The sequence below is a fragment of the Eulemur rufifrons genome, chromosome 5 (assembly GCF_041146395.1).
Source record: "Eulemur rufifrons isolate Redbay chromosome 5, OSU_ERuf_1, whole genome shotgun sequence".
Classification (NCBI taxonomy): Eukaryota; Metazoa; Chordata; class Mammalia; order Primates; family Lemuridae; genus Eulemur; species Eulemur rufifrons.
In genome coordinates, this window is record NC_090987.1 from 29,842,721 (window position 1) to 29,866,011 (window position 23,291).

At 39.7% G+C, this 23,291-nt stretch overlaps 1 protein-coding gene across 3 annotated transcripts in view; it reads right to left on the reverse strand.

Moving 5' to 3' along the window:
* Positions 1 to 23,291, reverse strand: part of FHOD3 (formin homology 2 domain containing 3) — a 428,111-nt gene that overhangs the window by 82,331 nt on the left and 322,489 nt on the right. For all 3 annotated transcript variants that reach the window (XM_069468095.1, XM_069468094.1, XM_069468093.1), the window contains one exon: positions 559 to 693. In XM_069468095.1, the coding sequence (XP_069324196.1) occupies positions 559 to 693 (135 nt within the window). The remainder of the gene's footprint in view (positions 1 to 558; positions 694 to 23,291) is intronic.

Sequence of the window (23,291 nt, forward strand, 5' to 3'; positions counted from 1 at the left end):
GAATGGGCCATGCCCAGGAACACATCCCCAGAGCTGGACAGAGACCAGCAAGCAATGGGCTGAGAGTAACCAACACAATGACTTCCCCCCCACATTGGAAGACAGATTGTTCTTTAAAAAAATATGTTGATGATTGTTACAGGAAGCAAAAAGCAAACCAGAAGGTAGGAAAAGCATCTAGGTATCCAATAGAATATGAATAAAACATGAAGTGCACTAGGGAGAGATGGCAAATTAAGTTAAAACAATTAGGCTCTCCATCATCAGGAAGGTCTGGAAAAGACTATTTTAAACAACAGACGATCCAAGAACATACAAATCCCTAATTGTGTTTGGCTATCTGCACTTCCTGCCATATGGCTGGAGAAAGAAAGGTCAGACTAAACCAAATCTAGCCTATTTCAGGTATGTCTTTCTCTTCCTTAAAGACACAGACAGGATTTGAAGCCAACACATTACTTTCTAACCCTTAACACCAGCATTAATTACATACAGCTTTAAAGTCATGTGCTTTAATCTTCAATTCATTATTTTAAAAAATCCTAAAATCCTTCTTACCTGAATTTGTTTCTTTCTTCCCGTTCTATTCTCTGCAACCTTTCTTCTCTCTCCTGCCGCCGCCTCTCTCTCTCTGCAGCCAGTGACTCTTGGTGCTGCCTAAAGGATGACGTGACAAGACCACTCAGTGATGACCTGAAGATACAATGAGTTAGTGTCTCAGTTGCTTGGCCTGTGATTACAAGCACTGAAGGGGGAATGAGTCAGACCTTGGTAGGAATTGAGGGTCTGCCAATACCTAGGCAATGCTTGGGGGAAACTTATCGAGTGTCTCAGGTCTTGTTTCAAAATTTTTGTCTGTGAATGGGGACAAGTAACCTGCTTGCAAGAGCTGGCAGGACAAAAAGGTGATAATATACCCCAAATACCAAGCAACATGCTTGGCACGTAAGCAGTCATCAATAATGGGTGTTATAATAAAAGCTATTTCAGAAATATGCATAAAATATAAATACATCCCATATATATTTTAAGGTGGATGTATGTTAAGAGTTTGATGAGCTGGAATCAACTTTTAATCTAAAACTGTTTTCTATTATACATGTGCTAAAAATATTTTACTATACACCAATTTCTCAACATGATTCCTCAGAATAATTGTGTTATCTTTTTGTTTTTGGGTTTTTTTTTTTTTTTGACAGAGTCTTGCTTTGTTGCCCAGGCTAGAGTGAATGCCATGGCATCAGCCTAGCTCACAGCAACCTCAAACTCCTGGGCTTAAGCAATCCTACTGCCTCAGCCTCCCAAGTAGCTGGGAATACAGGCATGCACCACCACGCCCGGCTAATTTTTTTTCTATATATATTTTAGTTGGCCAGATAATTTCTTTCTATTTTTAGTAGAGACGGGGTCTCACTCTTGCTCAGGCTGGTCTCGAACTCCTGACCTTGAGCGATCCACCCACCTCAGCCTCCCAGAGTGCTAGGATTACAGGCATGAGCCACCGCGCCCGGCCAATTGTGTTATCTTAAAACAAGGTAATGAGATGAGAGATGAGGAGGAAAAGACTAGCAATGGTCTGAAATGTGAACGAAATTAAGGAAATTTCATTCTATGTCAAGAAGTATCCAAGATTGTTCAAAGGACAGCTCTTGATGATTGGTAGTACCATACCCGCAATTTGGACTGTTCACTGAAAATGGCATAATGAGGCTGAGCAGGTGCATGAGTGCGTGAAGGCCTCAGTGGATAACCACAGGGGTGGGTACCCCAGGAAATGTTAATTCAGGGAATTCAATGTTAATTCCCAGAGAAAGTAAGTACGCAACCATGTCACAGGGGTTAGTCATGTAAAGGAGTCTGTTGGGTCTCTGGGGAATATTACAATCTGTTATGGACAATTGAACCTTCATTTATGGGGGAAAAACATTTCTAAAACTAAGATAAACATATCTCTAAAATATATTCTATCAATTTATTTATCCAAGAATATAGCTTGGATAAAATTCTACTTGAATTCAGTGAAAATATACCTGTAAGGTGAAGAACACAGGGCTCTTAGTGCAGGAGAAAGATTTGATTATCACACACAACTGCCTTAAGTCTCACAGATGCTCTCCCTAGAAAAGGTGAGCCACCTTTAGCTATCAGTCAGAGGTGGCAGGGGACCGTGGAAGGAAGAAACCACCATCCCTGACAACTACAGGAAGGGAGTGACCAAATCCTATATTCTAGGCTCACTTTGGAGCTACTACATCAGCCCTGGACACTTAGGCATAGACAGAATTTATCTTTCACATAAAAGGAGTCCAGACCACATTGTATAACGTCTATCTTTTGTTAGCTACTGTTATTTTGTGTTTTTTCCCCCCCTGTTATATGCTGCCAAACCTAATCCATAATCAGAGTGAAGGGTTTTACTATACCCTCTTGCATAGTAATTGATAAAAATTTTTATGGATATAATAAATTTGCTTAATCTGATTTTATCTAAAAGATTAACATATATATAACCTGGTGCCCCAAATTAGAGAAAACACATTCTTCTCAAATACACAAAGACTATTCAAAAACTGACCACCATTTCTGGCACAAAGTTCAAGAATGAATGTCAAGAATTGGTTTCATATGAGAACTACCTTCCTGACCATAATGCAATTGAGTTGAAAATAACAAAAAGATAAATTTGAAAAAAAAAAATTGTAAAATTGGAGAAATTAAAACACTTCCAAATAACTCAGGTCAGAAAAGAAAAACACAGAACATGAGAACAGAAACTTATTGCAAACAGAAACTGTTTGCAATTATGAACACCACGGCAAAAATCTGAAATAAAATCATGTTGAGTTTGTCCAATGAATGTAAGGATAGTTTGAGTTGAGAACATCAGTGAATGTAATTTACCACATTAATAGTTTATAGGGAAAAAAACCCATGACTATCTCTGTAGATGCAGAGAAAGCTTTAAACTCAACAACCACTTGTTATAAAAACTTTTAACAAGTCTACAAATTGAAGAAAACTTTTGTAGCCTGACAATGACTATTTAGGAAAAGATGCTTACTGTAAGTTTTTTCCAAATCTTTCTCCTGCACTAGGAGACCTGTGTTCTCCACCTCACAGGTGTATTTTCACTGATTTCAAGCAGAATTTTACCCAAGCTGTATTCTTGAATAAATTGATAAAATATATTTCAGAAATATTTTTATCTTAGTTTTAGAAAAATTTTTTAAAACTACAGTAAGCATCATTCTTAATGCTGAAACATTAAGAACAGTTTAATGTTAGAAATGATACAAGGATACCCCCATCATTACTTATATGTGACATTATTGTGGTGGTCCTAGCCAGTGCACTAAGAAGAATAAAAAGCACAAGGAAGGGAAAGAAGTACAACATGCCATTATTTGAAGATAATCTGGCCATTTATATAGATAATCCAAGAAAATCTACAAATTATTAGAATTAAGAGTCTAGCAAGGTTTCTGTATATAAAACATAAATATCAATTGTATTTTTATATACCAGCAACAATTTACCAAGTTAACCATAAGCTAATTATAAGACACCTTTATAAACTTTATTAAAAGAGTCAAATGAAAGCTATATCACATTTATGTGTAGAAAGATTCAATGTAGTGAAGATGCCAATTCTCCTTTTTTCAATTAACACATTTCCAAATCAACATCCCAAAAGAATTTCTCATGAAACTTTACAAGCTGAGTCCAAAATTTTTATGCAGGACCTGTGGTTTCAAGGATAACAAGAGAATTTTGGATAAGAACAAAGCAGAGCGCCGGCCCCGCTAGATATCAAGCCCATTCTAAAACCACAACGATCAACTGTGCATGCAGTCTTGGTGCATGAACGGAAACATGGACTGATGCAGTGGCAGAGGGAGCCAGGACACAGATTCATACACATCTGGGATCCTGATTCACATCAGATGTGTCATCACATACTGGTGGGAAAGCGATGGACTGTTTAACAAATGGTGCAGAGACAACTGTTAGCCATATAAAACAAAATACAGCTAGCCCTTCCTCATACCAAACATAAAAATAAATTCTAGGTAGTTTAAGTAAAAAATGTAAAAAGCAAAACTTTAAAACTTTCAGATCTCAAATAGGAAAGAATTTTTTAGAACGGCACCCAAAAAGAGCAACCAAAAAAAAAAAAAAAGACTTGATAAATTTGCACATATTTAAATTTTAAATGTACATACATTGAAAGACTACATGATGGGTGCAACGCACACTGTCTGGGGAACGGACACGCCTGGAGCTCTGACTTGGGGGGACAGGCGGTACATGGGCAACGTATGTAACCTGAAATTCTGTATCCCCCATAATAATAAGATGAAGTAAAAAAAAAGAAAAAAAGTAAAAAAAAAAAAAAAAAAAAGAATAAAGAAAAGCAACAGCCTGGGAGAAGCTACTCATAACATGTATAAACCACAAAGGATCATTATACATAATCCAAAAAGAACCCCCTCAAATCAGTATGAAAAACACAAACTACCCAGGGCAAAAATGGGCAAAGGATAATGAGCATTTCACTGATCAAGAAAGTTAAATGGCCAATGAATGTATGAGTGACACTCATAGTCACTAGAACTAGGGAAGAGAAATGCAAGCTGAATTCACATTGATAGTGTTTTGCACCTATAGGATTGCAGATTGACAAAAATTAACATCTGAAGACACTAGGCACTGGCACAGAAGAACTCTCTTACATTGCTTCTACAAGTCTAAGTTGATACAATCATTTTGGAGACATACTTAATACCTTTGAAGATATGTATATCATACAACCTAGAAATTCCACTTTTAGGTTTATATCAAAGTGTAACTTTTGCATGCGTAAAGATGACAGACATGCATAATAAAGAATACTGTATGTTGTACTGTTTTGTACTGATATTGGTTAATAATTAGAAATAACATATTTATAAACAGGAAAATAAAAATAAATTATAGCATATTTTTACAAATGAATACTCTATACCTGTGAAAATAAACTAGAATGTATGGACAAACATGTATAATTCTCAAAAGCAGACTATATTGACAGTAAAAAGTAGTTTGAATAATAGGAGGAGTATGCTATCATTTCTATGAAGTTTAAGTAAATGCAAGGTACAATTATACAACATGCAGGGAAACACATATTTAGTAAAAATACAAAAACATATATGGAAATGATAAATACCAAATTTGAGGTAGTGATCATCTCCAGGAAAGAAGTGAAATCAAACAGATGAGGACTTCAGTTTTACATATAATGATCTTTACTGCTCTATAATTTTCTGTAATTGTCTAAACTTTCCTATAAGCCTGGAATATGTTTTTTTTTAAAGTCAATCTATTTCTCTTTAAGACTCAAAAGTCCTTCTTGGGTAGATAAATAACTTTTATTTATTATCAAATTATCTTTGAAGCCCCAAGCTAGCTGAACATCAAAAGTTATATCCAGTTCCAGAATTTAGAAACAAAACCAAAAATAAGGTACTCTATACAGCAGAATGATTTTGGGGGTTGTTTTCCTCCTAAATGGGGAATTTGATCAAGCCCAGCTTTGCAGTCTGCCCTGTGTGGTTCCTCCTCCAGGACTAGCAGCCTGGCCTCCTGAGTTCTTTTCAGAGGGAAGAGACAGGAGCTATACTGTTGGTCTACATTCATTGGATGAGCAGCTCACCATTTCCTTTACATTTGTGACTTCAGCTTGTTCTAAACATCTCAGCTTTTACAATCAATCATTAGTGACTATAACTGGTCACACTGATGCTTCTCTATACAGACATTAACATCCTTTCCTTGTTTAAAATGAGAATATTAGAGCTTGTTTAAAATTGTTTAGAATCAGACTAGTGTTAGAACTTGAAAACTTTAAGTAGTGTCCAATTGAGTCTAGAGGATGCTGTCATTCCTTCCCGGGAGTCTCTAAGGAAAGGACACATAGATCATCTTCCTGCCCACTTGGATCTTGCAAAATCAGATCCCACATTGGCTCTGAGGCCAGAGTTCACCCGTGCACACACCAGCAGGCAGCATTCACAATACGTGGAGGCTCCTTAACCACTTCAGTATTGGAAGAACTGAAATGGGAGCTTCTAACTATAAGCAACAAGGAATAGCTCTTTTCCTGAAATACAGCAAATGCCTTGAGTAATGCAAGATCCATTCTCGAATGTCCTAACAGATCCTTGTAGCAGGAGGAAAGAACTGAAGGACTCTCATGAGCTTATCTGTTCTAAAGTTCCTTGGTTCTACGGGAAACAAAGATCTATAAATATTAATAAGCTAAATTTCTCTATATCCCTTGTTACCTGGATAAGCTCAACATGGGAATACAAACCATGTCCCTAATAAATCCTATTTCTGGAAGTGGGTTCGAGGTATAATACCAATGCTGGACTACATTTTAACCAAAGGGGATACCCCAAACTATCATTAAAAAGAAAAGCACCAAAATTCAAGCTAGCATGGTAAAGTCTTTTCTTCAGAAAGGCATCTTTAACAGATTTTTCTCTTTCACATTAAGTTCTTCCAGGAAAATGCCTACAATGATGGGAAGTTGTTGCAATGTTTATCTTGGCTTGTCTGGGGACCAGCCATGGCATAAAGGAATGAGCACAGGGCTTGGAATGAGAAAACTTGAGTGTGGCTGGCCACTCACCCTCTCTGAACCTCGGTTTACATATTTGTAAAATGGGGATAATCCTATTTCTAACTCATAAGGTACTGTAAGGTTGAAATGAGAGTGTAAATGAGAATTTGCTTAGAACAGCATCTGGGCCATAGAAGGCACACAATAGATATTACTCCATGCTGGGAGTCTAAAATCTGTGGCAGGCAGGGATGGGGGAGGTAGGGGATGGTCGGGGGGTTGTACTGTAGTCCTCAAGGCCAGGTCTGGAGAACGCTGGCAGTTCCCAAAGCCGACGGGCTCCAGTGGGCTGGGGGTTTGATCTGAACCTTCCCAATACGGCTACCAGCTGGGTCAGTTGCCAGGACCGCACGCCACACCGGCACGCACCTGCAAGGCTGAAGTCATCTGCAGTTACACCCAAGGCAGCTGCAACCCAGGGAAGCCACACAGGAATGCAGGTGGCGAGAGGCCACAGAGATTTTGCAAGAGAGTGGATGATATACTCTGAGTAAGGGGAATTGCAATATTTAATCTTCACCTTACCAGCCCCAGGGTCTGCTCCAGAAATCCCACCTGGTTAGAGCCTGCCACACTGGGACATCTGGAGCCGAAACTCTATTTCACTGAGATATGGTAGGTAATAACAGTTAGCATTTATGGAGATGACATGGTGTGCCAGTTTCTTTACATGTAATAGCTCCTTTAACCTATACAACCTCTTGTGTGAATTAAAAGAGCTAAGTTCTGTTATCCCCTTCTTTATACATGAGGAAACTGAGGCACAGAGAAGTTACATTTAGCACATAGCAGAGCTGGACTTTTAAATCAGCTGTCAGGCCAGGGTCCCAGTGCTTACTGATGCCCTCTCTCCATGCCACTGGTATTTAGTAAAGTACCATTCCTGCAGCACCTGTCATGATACACGTGTCAGCATAATTACTTATTTTATCATTTGTTCCCTAGAGATTACCACTGCTCTGAATTTGGTCTTCATTATTTCCATGTATGTGTCATATTTTTTTCTTGGCAGCCTAAGTTTTGGGGTTAGATCCTAGTTTCTCATTCATCTGTGCCCTGGCATGTAGAAGAGCCTCACTGCCTGCCTGATGAATCAGTTAATTATTGAATAAAGAGGATGCATGAAGTCAGAATAATTTGTATATGCTAGTCTCAGTGCTTTCACACCCCAGCCCATTCTCTAAGGGAAAACACATAATGATAGCTTATAGAGAAGCAGCTTTTGCACAAGACCCTATCCCCTAGCAACGGTGCAGGAATGCAGGGTGGGTTCCTGACCTAAAAGCAAGCTCATCCAAAGGCAGGCTGTCCAGTGGCATATGGGACTCCTGGTGCAGAAGGCTGAGCTAACCACAGTAATGCACCCAGGACTCCGAACTGGGAGGTGGGGAGAGAACAAGCATTTGGAAGAAGGAGAGGACAAATGGTCTGGAGGTCGAGAGGCCCTTGGTGGCCTTGTACGAGACCAAGATATGAGAAGCCAAAATAGAAAATGAACCCCAGTTACAAGCATAAAAAATGATGCTGAGGGTGGATAGGGAGGTGGTGGCAGCAGGAAACAAAGAGACAGAAAGGAGAGAACCACATAGAGAGGGACTGAGACATGTTAATAACAGAGCCACAGGGACAGAGCTAAGAACTGCCAGGGACAATAGCTGGCCCGGATCTCCAGTGCAGGGAAATTGCTGTGGAGGGTGGGGACACGAATGGCCAGCCTTCCCAGGGTGTGCAGGAGGCCTGTCCCATGGCTGAACACCCAGTGTGCTGACAGTCATGGGAGTTCTCACCTAGCCTCTCACTGCGGGGAGTACCCTGAGCTCAAAGGAGCCTAAGATACTAGAGAAAGGAATAAAGGTCAACAAAAAATTGTATTGGCAATGAAAAATCCCTAGAAATAACAGTACATTTCAAATTAAACTTTTTGGAAAAAAAGTTATTTCTATTACAGAGGAGCCAAATCCACAAGCAGCATGCGTCAGAGTATTATCCAATCTTCCTTCTCTTTGCATGACAGTTTATGTGACATCTTAACCCAGAATTCACCCTCAGGGGCACGTGCTTGGATCTGACAGCTCCACGTATCTGTCTTCGTGGAGAGTAAGTCTCTGAGCTGCACCGAGATGCTCCCCTTGTTGTCTCAGTTAATGTTATTTGTACTCATGTTCTCCCGCCCAAGTGACAAGAGTTCCAAGAACTTCAGCCCTAAGCCCTGTGCTCATCAAAGAGCACAGTTTACTGACCTCCGTTTTAAGAATACACGAAGAACCACAAAGGGAATTTAAAGTGCAAGACACATAGTTGCTGAGTAAATAACATCGAAATTGACTAGCACCTTCACAAGTGAAAAAGACCTACCAGAACCCAAGCCTGTCACCACCCTAAGAGGGGAAGAGGGACTGTGTCCCCTGGTGTATAAACGTGGATGTGCCCTTCAGCACTGTCTTCTAGTTGTGAGGCTGTCAGGCACCGGGGCTACGGGTGAAAACTCAGGGGTACATTACAAGGCACAGGTGCTTGAAAATGAGTGCGTAGATATCACAGAAACTCAGGGCTCATTTTTCAGACTTTAGCATATAAGCCATAAAGAGTTTCCTCAAGAGTATGAGAGTTTTTAACTTTCTTTCCTTTGGAAAATATGCTCTGAAATCATAGTGGACATCCAAGGGAAAATGAGAGATTTAAATCCAAATATTACTGTAACACATATTGGAGGGATATATGTACATCAGAGAGGGATCCCCGTCCATGCAGCAGCAGGATGGAAAGAGAGCAGGATGTGGAGTCAGAAGGAGAGGGGCACCAAGGTAGCTCTGGCTACTTACCGCCCATCTGACCTTGGGTTGGCTTCAGGAGGACCCTGAATTCTTTCATCCCCCACTGAGTGAGGGGCAGATCTGGGAACCCATGTTCAGATCCCAGGCTGAGGTCACAAATGGTCTCCAGCCATCTCTTTCTGGGAGTGTTCACTATTGTGAGGGACCCAGAAAACCCACTGCATGGTAATCAGGAATATTTAACTTTGGTCACCTCTTTCCTCTATTACCCACCCCCCCCCTTTTTTTTTTTTTGAGGAGGAGAGAGGTAAACTAAATGACATTGTTTTGCTCATAGGCATTTAGAATTATTTCCATTATGCTAACTTGAGTAATGAAAGGATTGGTTCCAGAAAGAACCAAAATTATATACTTGATAATGACAATGATTTCCTAGATTCAGGAAACAAACAGTACATCTGTTCCATAATACAATGAGGTTTTTAAACACATAAACAGTAACCTCTCCTTTTTCTAAGACTTGCTGCTTTTTTAGTGGAAAAGTGATTTGCCAGAAAAACAACACAAGACAACCAGTCCAATCTCCATCTTAAGTCGTTTGGAATGTCTCTTGGCTCTTAACAGAACAAACCCACTGCCCAGGCTGAGCAAAGACAACAGAGAGAGATGACTCGACCAAACGCTGAGGGGGAGATTTTCTGTCAACTACAGTCTTTCTTTTTCGATGATGGGTTGGCATTTTGTTGCTATAATAATCTGCAAATAGACTAAACATTAAATCTTTTAAAGACAAATAGGAGAGATTAAAACATACTAGCTTCACTTTTGAAAACATTTGAGAACCTTTCCAAATATAATTTAAGTCTGCTGGATAGCCTGCAATTACTTTTTGAGCAAAGGGATGGGTTTAAACTCAACAGTCAGCAGGTCACTCTTCTGTTTGTTTATTGCACAATAAATTTTTAAAGTATGTACAGTGTCTTATAAAAATAGACACAAAACGTTGCAGCAGCTCAAAAAAAAAAAAAAAAAAAAAAAAAAAAAAAAAAAGAACCACCACAAAACACCTGTCTTTATCCATCCCCTTGAATCTGGGCTGAACCTGTGACTTGCATTGGCCAATGTGGCGATCAGAAATGTGATTCAATTCACACAGAGGCTTGAAAAGTGTTTGCACACTGGGGCTTGCTCCCTCATTGCCCTTGGTAACCCCATAACCACCACCATCTGAACAAGCCTGGGCTAGGCGGCTGGAGAACGAGGCAGGGTGCCCAGCTGCCCCATCAAGTCAGCTGATAGGCAGCCAATTGCTAGGTATGGAGTAAGACGGTCCAATGACCAGCTGACCGCAAACACCTGAGTGAACCTGACTGAGACCAGATTAAGTGCTCAGGTGCAGCCCAGCCAAAATTACCACCCCACAGAATCATATGCATGGTATATACATGGTGGTGGTTTTCAGCCATAGTTTTGGTAGTTTCTTATGTAGTCCAAAGCTGATTGAAACAGAATGGGTTTTGAGAGCATTTTCTCTCTGTCAGAAAAAGTTGGCACTGTTTTGGTGGACTCCAATAAAAGCTGAAATGTAGAAGGAATTAAAGACATCTCAGAATCTGACCTACTAGCTAAACTCACCTCCCACTGTCCCCCAAAATGTCCCCTAGGCTGATCAAGCCACTCACCTTCATGCTCCCCAAAGAAGTCTAGTTCCTTTGCCTAGTAGCACACCTTGCTTCCCGAAACACTCTCCCCTTCTCTCTACCTGAGTTCTTCGAGACGCCTTCCTTGATGACCACAGTGGATGCTGCTCTTTATTTCTCCAAACTCTTAGATGTGGCCTCTTGGCTCATCATCACAAATGATTGGTTTTTGTTTCTTCACTGTGTTGTGAATGAACGTCATTCCCGGCAAGGCTGTAAACTCATCAGAGCACAGTCCTTGGCTCCTACTTTTCTTCCTTCCTCCATAGCTCCTGTGCCTAGCTGAGTGCCATCAACACACACTGACTGAATTAGGATGTCCGTATCAGTGGTATGAGCAATGTTACAAAACTGCATGTTGTAGCAACTGGACAACTTTTTGGACAACAAAACCCATCATTTCCATGTTGCTTTTTTTCTCTCACCAGAAATTGGCTTTCCTAATAAAAATTATCCATAAAATAAAAGTTGGCACATCGAACCCAGCTGATATTCTGCATATAATTGGAGGCCTGTTTCAGTGGGACAGTGAGGGAAAGCTCTTGGACCTCTACTTTCAGTCAATATGGTGTAAGGGGAACCAGCTTTACCTGCACCTGAAACAACTGAAAATGAGACAACATAAACGAAACAACAGCACTCAAGAAACTGGACATCAGAGGGTGAAGATCAGTGATTCCTGAGAGATGAAAAGCAAAGGAGGTGATTCCCAGTATCGCCCCACCTTACTGACTAGAGAAAGTTTGCAGGGCCTGGTGCAGAAAGGAAAACCGAGGCAGAGCCCAGAAGTCTCCCTGAGTAGAGGAGACAAAGCTGGGAGTCTGGTGAAGCCAAGGCGGCTAAGCTGGCAGTGTAACGTACCAGAAAGGGGCTACAGAGAGAGAGAGACCTCTGAATACCTGCAGAGGGTTTCCCTCAAGTTTTCAGGTGAGGATTGATCAGCACATGTAAGAAAATTACCTGAGCCCCATGAAAGAACTACCCAAATGAATCAGAGCAAACAGTGCCTGGAGATTGCACCAGGCAGAGAGTAGCGCCTATTCCCAATAGTCAGACAGAAAAACCTCATAATTCACGGGGCATCGGTTAAAGTTCTAATAATTGTCTTGCCTCAGTAGTGAAAAAATATTAGACTAAACATAGCTCTGGTCCTGCCTAACAAACCTAAAAATGCAAGACCAAGAAGGATCAAACTGTTTCCGAGTTAAGCACATCCCAGAACAAAGCTCAAGAATATTTATAAGAATACAAAAACATCTAGCATCCAACAAGATCAAATTTACAAGATATGGCACCTAATAAAAAATGATCAGGCATGCAAAGAAGTAAGAAAATACAAGCCACAATGAAGGGGGAAGTAAATCATCTGAAACCAATCCAGAAATGAGACATATGATAGACTTAGTCAGCTAGAATATTAAAACAGCTATTATGACTATAGTCATAATATATTCAAGAAGCTAGAGATTTAACATGTTAAGGCATGAAAGGTATTAAAAATCAGTTGAACAGTAGATTGACACTGCAGACAAAATGATTAGTGAACCTGAAGACAGAGTAACACAAGTATTCAAACTCAAACACACTGAAAAAAAATACTGAAAATAAAATCAACAAAGCACCAATAAACTTTGGGAAAACTTCAAGTGGCCCAATTTACAAGCAACTGGAATTATCAGAAGAAAGGAGAGATGAAAAGTACCGCAAATTTTTGAAGAAATAAACACTGAAAATTTTTCCAGTTGGAAGAAAACTATAAATCCACAGATATAATTCCCAAGCATAAGAAACATGAAAAAAACTATACCAATATATATCAAAGTCAAATTGCTAAAAACCAATGATAAAGAGAGAGTCTTAAAAGTAGCCAAAGGAAAAAAGATACAGAGGTACAAAAATATAACAGAAGATTTATTGTCAGAAGCAACATAAGGTAGAAGAAAGTGGAGCAATATCTTTAAAGTAATGAAAGAAAAAAAAATCTGTAATTTCTTTACTTTGCAAAAAATACCTTCCAAAAATTAAAGTGAAATACTTTTTCAGACACAGAAAACAGGAAGCATTTATCATCTACACTTGTACCAGAAGAAATGTTGGAAGAAGGTAAATGATACGACATGGCCATCTTGATCAATACACAGGAACAAAGAGAATCAGAAAAGATAATGACTCGGTTAAATATAACGCTTATTTTTGTTATTAATATTTAAATATCTTTAAAAGATAATAGAAAGGCAGGCTATGATAAATTAAAATGTGTACTATAAACCCCAAAGCAACCACTAAAATAACATCACAAACAAGGCAACAAAGGAGACAAACATACTAATAAAGAATACTCAATCCAAAAAAAGGCAAAAAAAAAAAAAGGAAAAGGAAGAGATGGAACAAATACAAAGTATAAAGATTTAAACTCAACCAAATCTGTAATTACATTAAATGGTCCCAAAATTCCAATTAAAAGGTGGAGATTGTCAGATTAAAAAAGAAGATTCAACAACATGTTGCCTCCAAGAAAACCCATTTTTAATATGAAACCTAATTATGTTCAAATAAAAGAAGGGAAAATATATACTCTATATTAATACTATGGTTTTTTTTTCAGGTTTTTTTTTTTAAAAAAAGCTGAAGAGTCTACATTAATATCAGATAAAGTAGATTTGAGAATAAGGTATGTTACCAGGCATAAAGAAGGTCATTTCAAAACGATAAAGGGCTCAAGTCATCAGGAGAACATAACAGTTGTAAACATTTATGCACTTAATAAAAGAGCTTCAAAACACATGAGAGAAAACTAACAGAATTGCAATTAGATTTACAAATCTAAAATTATCATACAAGATTTCTTCACTATTCTATCAGTAATAGAACAAAATGACAGAAAATCACTAAGGATATAGTATACTAGAACAATACTATCAATCAAATTGATATTTATAGAACATTTCACACAACATCAGGATACATAATCTTTTCAAATGCACACAAAACATCTGCCACAATAGATCATATTCTGGGCTACAAACAAATATCAATAAATTTAAAGGTATTCAAATTGTACAAAGTATGTTCACCACAATTTTATTAAATTGGAAATCAATAACAGAAAGATAACTGGAAAAACCACAAATATTTATAAGCCAAATAAATACTTCAAAATAATCCATGGAATAAAGAAAAAAAATCAAAAGAGAAGTTAAGAAGCATTTTGAACCAAGTGAAAATAAAAACATAGCATAAGAAAATTTGTGGGGTGCAGTAAAAGCAATACTTAGAGGAAAATTTATAACACTAAATGCCTATATTAGAAAAGGAAAAAAAGTCTCAAACCAATGACCTTATTTCCTAACTGAGAAAAAGAAGAATTTTCATCCTCAGTAAGCAGAGAAAAAGAAATAGAGGATAAATAAAACATAACACCAAAAACAGTCAAGAAATTAAATGAAATCAAAAACCAGTTATTCGAGATCAATAAAATCAATAAGTTTCTAGCCAGATGCATTAGGAAGAAAAGAGAGAAAACATAAATTACCAGTACTAAGAACAAAAGATATGACCATCACTACAGATTCTATAGATATTAAAAGAATAAACGACTATTCTGAACTATACTCTAATAAATTTTACAACTTAAATGAAGTAGAAAACTTCCTTGAAAGACAAAAACCACCAAAGCTCACTCTAGAAGAAACATATAAGTAGGTATTAATGAAATTGAATTTGTAGCTTTAAACTTGCCCACAATGAAAGTTCCAGTCTCAGATGCCTTCACTGGTGAATTCTAAGAAATATTTAAAGGAGAAATAATACCAATTCCACACAGCCTCTTCTAGAAAGTTGAACAGGAAGGAATACATTTCATCTCATTTTATAAGGCCAGAATTACCCTGGTGTGCACAGCCATTTTGAAAGACAGTTTGGCAATTTCTTAAAAAGGTCAACATGCACCTACCGTCCGACTCAGCCACTCCACTTTTAGTAATAGTCACATGCCACATAACCATGTTTCAGTCAACAAAGGACCGCATAGTGGTGGTCCTACAGATTATAATGGAGCTGAAAAATTGCTATCGCTTAGTGGCATCGTAGTCATCATAACATTATGGCACAATTATTTTATTTTTTACAAATTTAGTGTAGCTTAACTGTACAGCATTTATTAAGTCTACAGTAGTATACAGTAACGTTTTAGGCCTCCACATTCATTCACCACTCACTCACTGACTTAGAGCAACTTCCAATCCTGCAAGTTCCATGCATGAGAGGTGCCCTATACAAGTATACCATTTTTTTAATATCTTTTACACTGTATTTTTACTGTAGCTTGTCTATATTTAGATATGTTTAGATACACAAGTACTTCTCATTATGTTACTATGGTCTACAGTATTCAGTGTAGTAACATGCTGTATAGGTTTGCAGCCTAGGAGCAAGAGACTATATCATATAGCCTAGATGTGTAGGAGCCAGCTATACCATTTAGGTTTAAGTGAGTACACTCTGATGTTCACACAATGATGAAATCACCCAACACCACATTTCTCAGGACATATCCCTAGTGATGCATAACTGTGATTACCCAAGAGAAATGAAAGCACATGAACATACAAAGAGTTGTACATAAATATTCTTAGCCAAAAATTGGGAACAACCTAAATGTCTATCAACAAATAAATAAACAAGTTGTGGCTTGTTTACAATATACAATGGAATACTACTCAACAATAAAAAAGGAATGGACTACTGAAACACACAAAACGAATTAATCTAAAAACAATTATGCTATTTGAAGGAAGTCAACTCCCCCCAAAGAGTATATACTGCATGATTACATTTATATAAAATTCTGAAAAGTTCAAACCAGTCTATAATGACACATAAGTGCTTGCTTAGGGACAGGGAAGGGCAACAGTCATCACAAAGAGGCAGGAGAAAATTCTTAGGGGTGATGGACATGGGCATTATCTTGATTGTGGTAAAAGTTTCATTCATGTATGCCTATGCCAAATATACGTGCAATTTTTTGCATGTCAATTTTGCAGAAAAAGCTGTTTAGAAAATACCCTTTAGTAAGCTCAAGCACAATCTTTTTTGTGAAAGAAGCAAACCTTCAGTGTTTCCTGTTTAAAAAATAAATGATAATCTCTAGTTAAACATTAACAAAAGCCAAACTAAGTTTAAAAATTATCTGATATTTGAAATTATCACTTAATTCGTAAGTAGACAATATAACATGAAGACTTAGAGGCCAAAAATAATAATCAAATGGCAATTAAATGATGTTGAACAATGAGATCATCCTCACAACCTGGCTATGAGATTGAGGATCTAATAATCACAGCGGAAGAGGGAGCTCTAGGTTGCGCCCAGCTATCAAAGGCACTTGCTTGCCCTGAAACAAGGAAATGTAAGACGCTTCCTTCACACCTTCAGCGGCACATACCAGCTCTCATGATGAAATGAGCAAGCCCAGAGGTAGCTCTAAGAAACAGGCAACTTTTCTCTGTCATCACTGGTACAATCCTGGAGACATCCACCATAAAGGCAGGACATGGATTTCAGTCTCCCTCTTGCTTTCTCTTCTCCATCCTGCTGCACACACTGCTTCAGTGCAGACCCGAGCTGCCTGGCCATAGGAGAGAGAGACAGGGCCCATGCAGTGTGCTGTAGAGACGGGTCCCATGTGGAGTCTCACACTATCGTGCTGGCTCCCATGTAAAGCATGAAGCTATTCCTCCAGGACTTGGCCGATGTCATGCTTCAGCCTCTCCACTGGCCTTGACCTTGGCATACAGCAGTTCTTCCCTGTTCTCTCATTCCCTCTTAATTTCCACCCTCCTTTCCAAGATCAAGTGAGTCTTCCAACCCAAAGGTGGTCAGTCTTCTGTCACAGCTCCAAGTTCACCCCTTTTGGCTTTACAGTCCAACCATTCTCCTGGCAGCTTCCAAAAGCACTGACTGCCACCAGTACCTCCTGTGTGACCCGGTGCCAGGCCTGGCTGGCCCAGACTGAGGCCATCCTGCCATCTCCTCTTCGCCTCTCTCCTCTCTCTCCAGACCGACACACTCTTCCTCTGCACACTGCCTCTTCTCTAAATGCTAGATTTGTTCCAGACAGCCTCCCATCTTGTCCAGATCTGCAGGATCATGTTTTGAAGAAAGATGTGGACTCATTCCCTTTCTTTATCCCTGTCTTTATCTTCCCTTCTCCACTCCCACACTGGGAAAATGCAATTTGCCTTCCTTGCTGACTCAGTTTCCTAAACCTCTTGCCAGAGGTGCCCGCTACAACAGCGAAGCCCCTGTGCTCAGCCCCCACTTGGATGGGCTCTCCCTTTTTAGCTTTTCTACAAAGGTTCATTTGCTTCCCAGCACTTACTACAATGGAAACTATTTACTGATGACTTGCTTATCTTCTGCTTCTGCCACTGAAGTCAGGGACTGGGACTGATTTGATTAGTGCATTCAATAAATATTTGCTGAATGAAAAATAGGAGTATGTAGGACTTGTGTATCCTACATACATACACAATTTCCAGATTGGACCCAGAAAGTCAGCCTTCTTCCATTAAAACAGTAAAGCTTATTTATTCCTCTTGCTTGGCTTTCAGGGAAGGAGTGGGGAAATGGGATAAAAGGGCAGATAGCAGGATCCCAAGGATACATCTTCTGAAGGAGAAATGACTCAGACATATACACCCCTTTTTGCTCTGTTGTCTTTGGACAATGTCAGTGCAAAACCATTGTGGCCAGTGACAACTGGAAACCATGACATTGGTGGTAGTATGAACGGTGAGAAGGAGTTAGATCCTAAATACACGTGGGAGAAAGAATCGCTAGTGTCTCTTGAGGACCTGGAGTCCTCTGGCAGGGTAGAGCCCAGGTTCCCAAGTGCCCACAGTCACTGCATGAAGCTACCATCAAGAGGACAGACCCTACTGTGAAATCACTCCATCAATGGATCCAGAGTTTCTCCTCTTGTGTACTTTGGATGTAGCACAATCAATTAATTAGGACCATATTTTGCCTAACAGGGACTCTAGTTGTTTGTAACAAGATTGCTATCAAGAACTGGCAGGAGGCAGGGAGGGAAACCGCCGCTGCACAGTCCTAGGAGCACTCAGCTTCTCCGTTTGCATGGTGGGGAATCAAGCTGCACTGGTACCTTTGTTCCCTGTTGGCAATCGTGGGCTGGTGCCATTAACTGATCTAGAAAGGCCATGTCTTTTATCCCATTTTACATGCAAGTTATGATTTTCTCAGAGATGTTTTGGGTTTTTAAAAAATATGCTTTGATTGACCAATTTAAATTTTTTTTTAACTAGAGCCACATTGGACAGTGGGGCTCTCAACTGATACAATTTTAAAGAAAGTATTGTGGAGATGATGTGATAGAACACGGCCAGCAAATACTGGGGATCCAGAAAAGCACATAGATCACCCATCTGCAGAAAACAGTGATTCAAAAACCAAACAAGGAGAACCTCAAGGCACGTGGAGATACTAATGAGGCTGGGAAGACAGAAGTATTCGGATCTGTACCGAACCAACAGCCCACTCGAAACAGGCAATTAGGATGAGGAAGACACGGGCATCAGTGAGCTACACACACGGCAGTAGTCAAAAGGCATGTCTGGCAGGTGACCACTGCAAGAGCCGTAGTAACTGACAACAGGCAGGAAATGCATGGAGAAATAGACCTTAATTCTGAGGGAGGAGTCACCATACAAATGGCGGATGGAGGTGTTCAAGGCGGCACAGGAAGTGAGACTCCCATAAGTGGGAGGTGAACTGGGAGGAGAAGCTGCCACTAAGCACAGTAGGCTCCCACTTTCCAGTTTCCCAAAATGTGGCTGGGCTCTTCATTCCAGCACTGTCAATCACCATACAAAACTTCCCAATAGCAGATGACAAAATGACGACAGGACTGTTCAAGGTAGCACATGACATAGTCACATTCCAATGACTACTAAGGAAATGGTGAAGACAAATGGGGAGGAAGGGGAGCTCCTGAGGGCCTGAAATGGTTGGTCGGGGAAGGCAGGCAGCAGGAGGAGATGGGCGATGTTCCTAAGTGAATGATTCGGACACATGGACGCACAAATAAATCTGAATTTCTATTGGTAGAGGAAAATGGATTATTCGCTACATGGTACTGAAACACACAAAATAACTGAAGTTAGACTTTGACCTCATACCATTTGCCAAAATTATTTCCAAATACATAAAATATTTAAATGTAAACTATGTAGCTACAGAAGTACTAGAAGAAACCATGGGAGAAAAGGCCTTCCTCAGTAGGAACACAAAAAACCCAGAAGATAAAAAAAGATTAATTAATGTAACTCTTTAAATTGAAATTTTTCTACATGGTAAAAACACCATAAACGAAGCATTAAAAGGACCAACGACTGAGGAAAATAATTGCTACTCCTATCACAGTTTATAAAGAACCTCTACAATTCAATAAGGAAAAAAAACCTCAGAGACCATGAACCAAAAATTCATAGAAAAGGAAACATAAAAGGGCCCTGGACATATGAAAACATGTTCGATCACATTCAGAATAAGGGAAATGCAAATTAAAATTTTACTGACATACCATCTTTCACTACCAGATGAGCAAAGATTGAAAAGTTTAATCACCCTTTGGCAAGGGAATGGGGAAACAAACTCTCACACACTGCTGCGGAGAATCCAAATCGCTATAATCTTTACAAAGAGCACTTTGGTAGGAACCAAACAATATTTAAAATGTACAACCATTCTGATTTGCTAAATTCATTTTTAGGAATTTACCCTATAGATAATCACACAGGTGCAAAATGACACACACACAAGAATTACACTGCAGCATCATCTGTGATAGCAAAAGACTGGGGCCCACCACTATGGGACTGGGTAGATCAAGTAGCATCCAGAGAAAAAAGTACGATGCAGGCATTAAAGAGGACACACCAGCTACAAGAACTGCTATGGAAAGAGAACCAAGATGTTTATGTAAAAAAAAGCAAAATGCAGAATAGTTTGTGTAGTGTGTTACTCTTTGGGCAAAATCATATTAAACACTTGTATGCTTATACAAACAAAAAATGTCTCTGAGGTATACATAAGAAATTGGTACGAGTTTTGCTTCCAGGGAGGATAAGTGAGTAGGAGGGAACTCCACTTTCCCTGTATATCCCTTCACACTTTTAAATTTATACTGGGTACAGGTAAAGCCTGTATAATAATAAAATAAACTTTAAAGTTGCATTCTTTTTTTTTTTTTTTTTTTTTAAATGATCCAGCAGCCCTACTTCTGGGAGTATATATCCAAAAGAATTGCAATCAGGATCTCAGAAATATCTGCACTCCCATGTTCACTGCAGCATTATTTTAGAGAGCGAAGATATGGAAACACCAAATGTCAAGAGATGAACACATAAAGGAAATGAGGTATATACACACAATGGAATATTGTTCAGCTTTAAAAAAGAAGGAAAACCTAGCCATGTGTGATAACATGGATGGACCCGGAAGACATTATGCTAAGTGAAATAAGCCAATCACAGAAGGACAAGCACTGCATCCTTCCTCTGATATGAAGCATCTAAGATAGTCCAAGCTATAGCAGTAGACAATGGAATGATGATCATCAGGGGGCTAAGGAAAGGGGGATATGTGGAATTACTGTTCAATGAGCATAAAGTTACAACAAGGTAAGTTCCAGATACCTGCTACACAACATACTGCCTGTAATTAACAGTAAGGTATTGCATACCTAAAAATTTGCTAAGAGGTGAGATCTCATGTTAAGTGTACTTACCAAAATTCATCCCTTTTTATCCATTATTCCTCCCTGGGGGTTGGGGGGGCGGGTGTCATTACTTATATCTGGGCTTATGATCTCACAGGAAGTAGGAAAAACTCTGCTGGGACAACCCCATGAGAAAGACCATTCCCAAAGTCTTATAAGGGCTCTTGACATTAATCTGTAGAACAAGCAGGTGACTGTCACCTCTAGTAAACAATGGTACTACTACAAGTGGAAAGGAGAACAGAATCAATGCTTAAGGTGCATGGCTAAACCCTTTAGGTTTTAGCTCAGCATGTCCACAGGGAAATCCTCCCTTGGGCCCTAAAATCTGGGCATGAAGTTCCTCTAACATCCTCCCACTGAGCCCTGACAGTGCAGAACGAATCTCATTCTCATGGACTCCCTAGTCCCAGCACAAGGGCTGATCACGTTAAAGCACCTTCAGGCCCAGGCCCTGGACTTACTGTTCTCTCATGTTCACTCAGTAACTGCCATTTCCGAGAAGGCCCACAAGATGGAGAAGTCACTGCAGGGACGGAAGGAGAAGAGGCCTGGCCTTCCCCAGTGCCCCAGAGCCATGATTTGCTTGTGGTGTGGTCACTGTTTGCTTACTTGTTTCATTTGAATACTTGAACGTGAATGGTTCAAATGTTCCCGTAGTTTCATTTTCTTTCAAAAAGAAAATATTTAGAAATTCTCCGCTCAAAAGTACATTTTCAAAATGGAAGCATTTTAAAAGTCTGCTTTCATTAAACAGTTGCATCTTGTATTCCTGAGGGCCTCTGCAAACAGTTCTGGTTTTCTTGCTTTGTTTTGGCACAACTTAAGTTCCAATTTCATGAAAATTAATGCTGCACTCTCTGCTTCTAAGAGAGCCCTATTAAGGAAGCTGCACTAGGAGATGTGGAGATGGATTAGTTTTAATACCCTCGCCTTAATTTTGTGTATTGTTTCTTCGGCACTTCCTTTCTAGGTCAATTTATCATTCCAAGTTTTATTAACATCTAACACACTGCTATACTTGAGGAAAAAAATGGAAAACTCCAAGCTCACGATGATGCCCAGTTGCGTTTCCAAAGTGGGCCGGGGTGCCTGAAGGGACATTTTAGTTGGTCTGATTCACCCAGGACTTCAGAAAAGTCAGTCTTGTTTTGAAACCAAGGGACTGGAGCTCTAGAGCCCCCCAGCAGTGCACGGCATTCCGGCACAATGTTTATTAGGCAGGGGTATGCTCACAGAAGATGTGAGTTCTTATTGCAAAATGCAACTATTACTTATAATAGTTCAATATCTTTCCTAAGAAAAGTTTTCCTTTTGGATTTTAATAACATGTGGGTATATAATACATCTCAACAATAAATCTTATAAATTCTACTGAAGTATATACCTCAGTAAAAAATAATCACATATCTAAATAGGCAGAAAATACTTATACATGTGAAATCAGATTATGGGTCGTATCTAAAGAATTCAGTTGTCAAAAATTAAAAAAAGTAAACTATATAAAAATGTCTATTATCGTAAGTGCAACTAACATAATATGCTCGGGCAATGGTGCACAAATGAGATTTGGAGTCGGGGGTCTTCTTAGGTTTTTTTTTTTCCCCCCACTCACAAAACATAAGCTAGCCAGGTAACAGTAAAGTGGTAATACAGCCAGGCCCCGTGGCTTCCTGGTCTTAATGAAACTGCACATCTGATATTTCCAATGATTCATCAATGGTTTTTCAAAGCCACACAAAGTGACCGTGGAAAAGACACGCAAACATAAAGGGAGTGCTAAACTCTCAGAAGCCACTTTACTCACCAGAGGACGTGGTAGATGGTAAAGGTAACCAAGTCCCTACAGCAATAGTGCGCTGTGAAAGAGGAGGAGCTTAGAAGAGAAGCCACTCCTGCCACTGCTGTTCCCCAGCGACCGGTCTCAGTGTCAGGCTCCCTAGGCATTTAATCCCAGGGCCTTCTTCAAGCCAAGGGCTGCTGAGTTCACACCTCCCCCGGGCCCCAAGAACATCTCCCTGGGTGCCATGCGGACTCCCTAGAACTTGCAGACCCAGGCTGAACATCTCCACCCCGAATTTGCTTTTCTTCCAGTACCATCTCAGGTCCTTGTTTCTAATATCCACACACTAGCACAAGCCCAAACCCTCACTCATTCCAGGCAGTAGCCAAGTCCAGCCAAACCTGCTGACCCTCTCCAGCCCCACAGACGCTGCCCTTGTAGGGCATGGTCATCTCTCTGGGACTCGGATGCAGCTTCCCAGCAGCGCCTGTTTCTGTAGCCTCTCTCTGCTGGCGTGTTCTATGCTGCTGACAAATTAGAATTGGTCACTTTCTGCTTCCAAACCTGA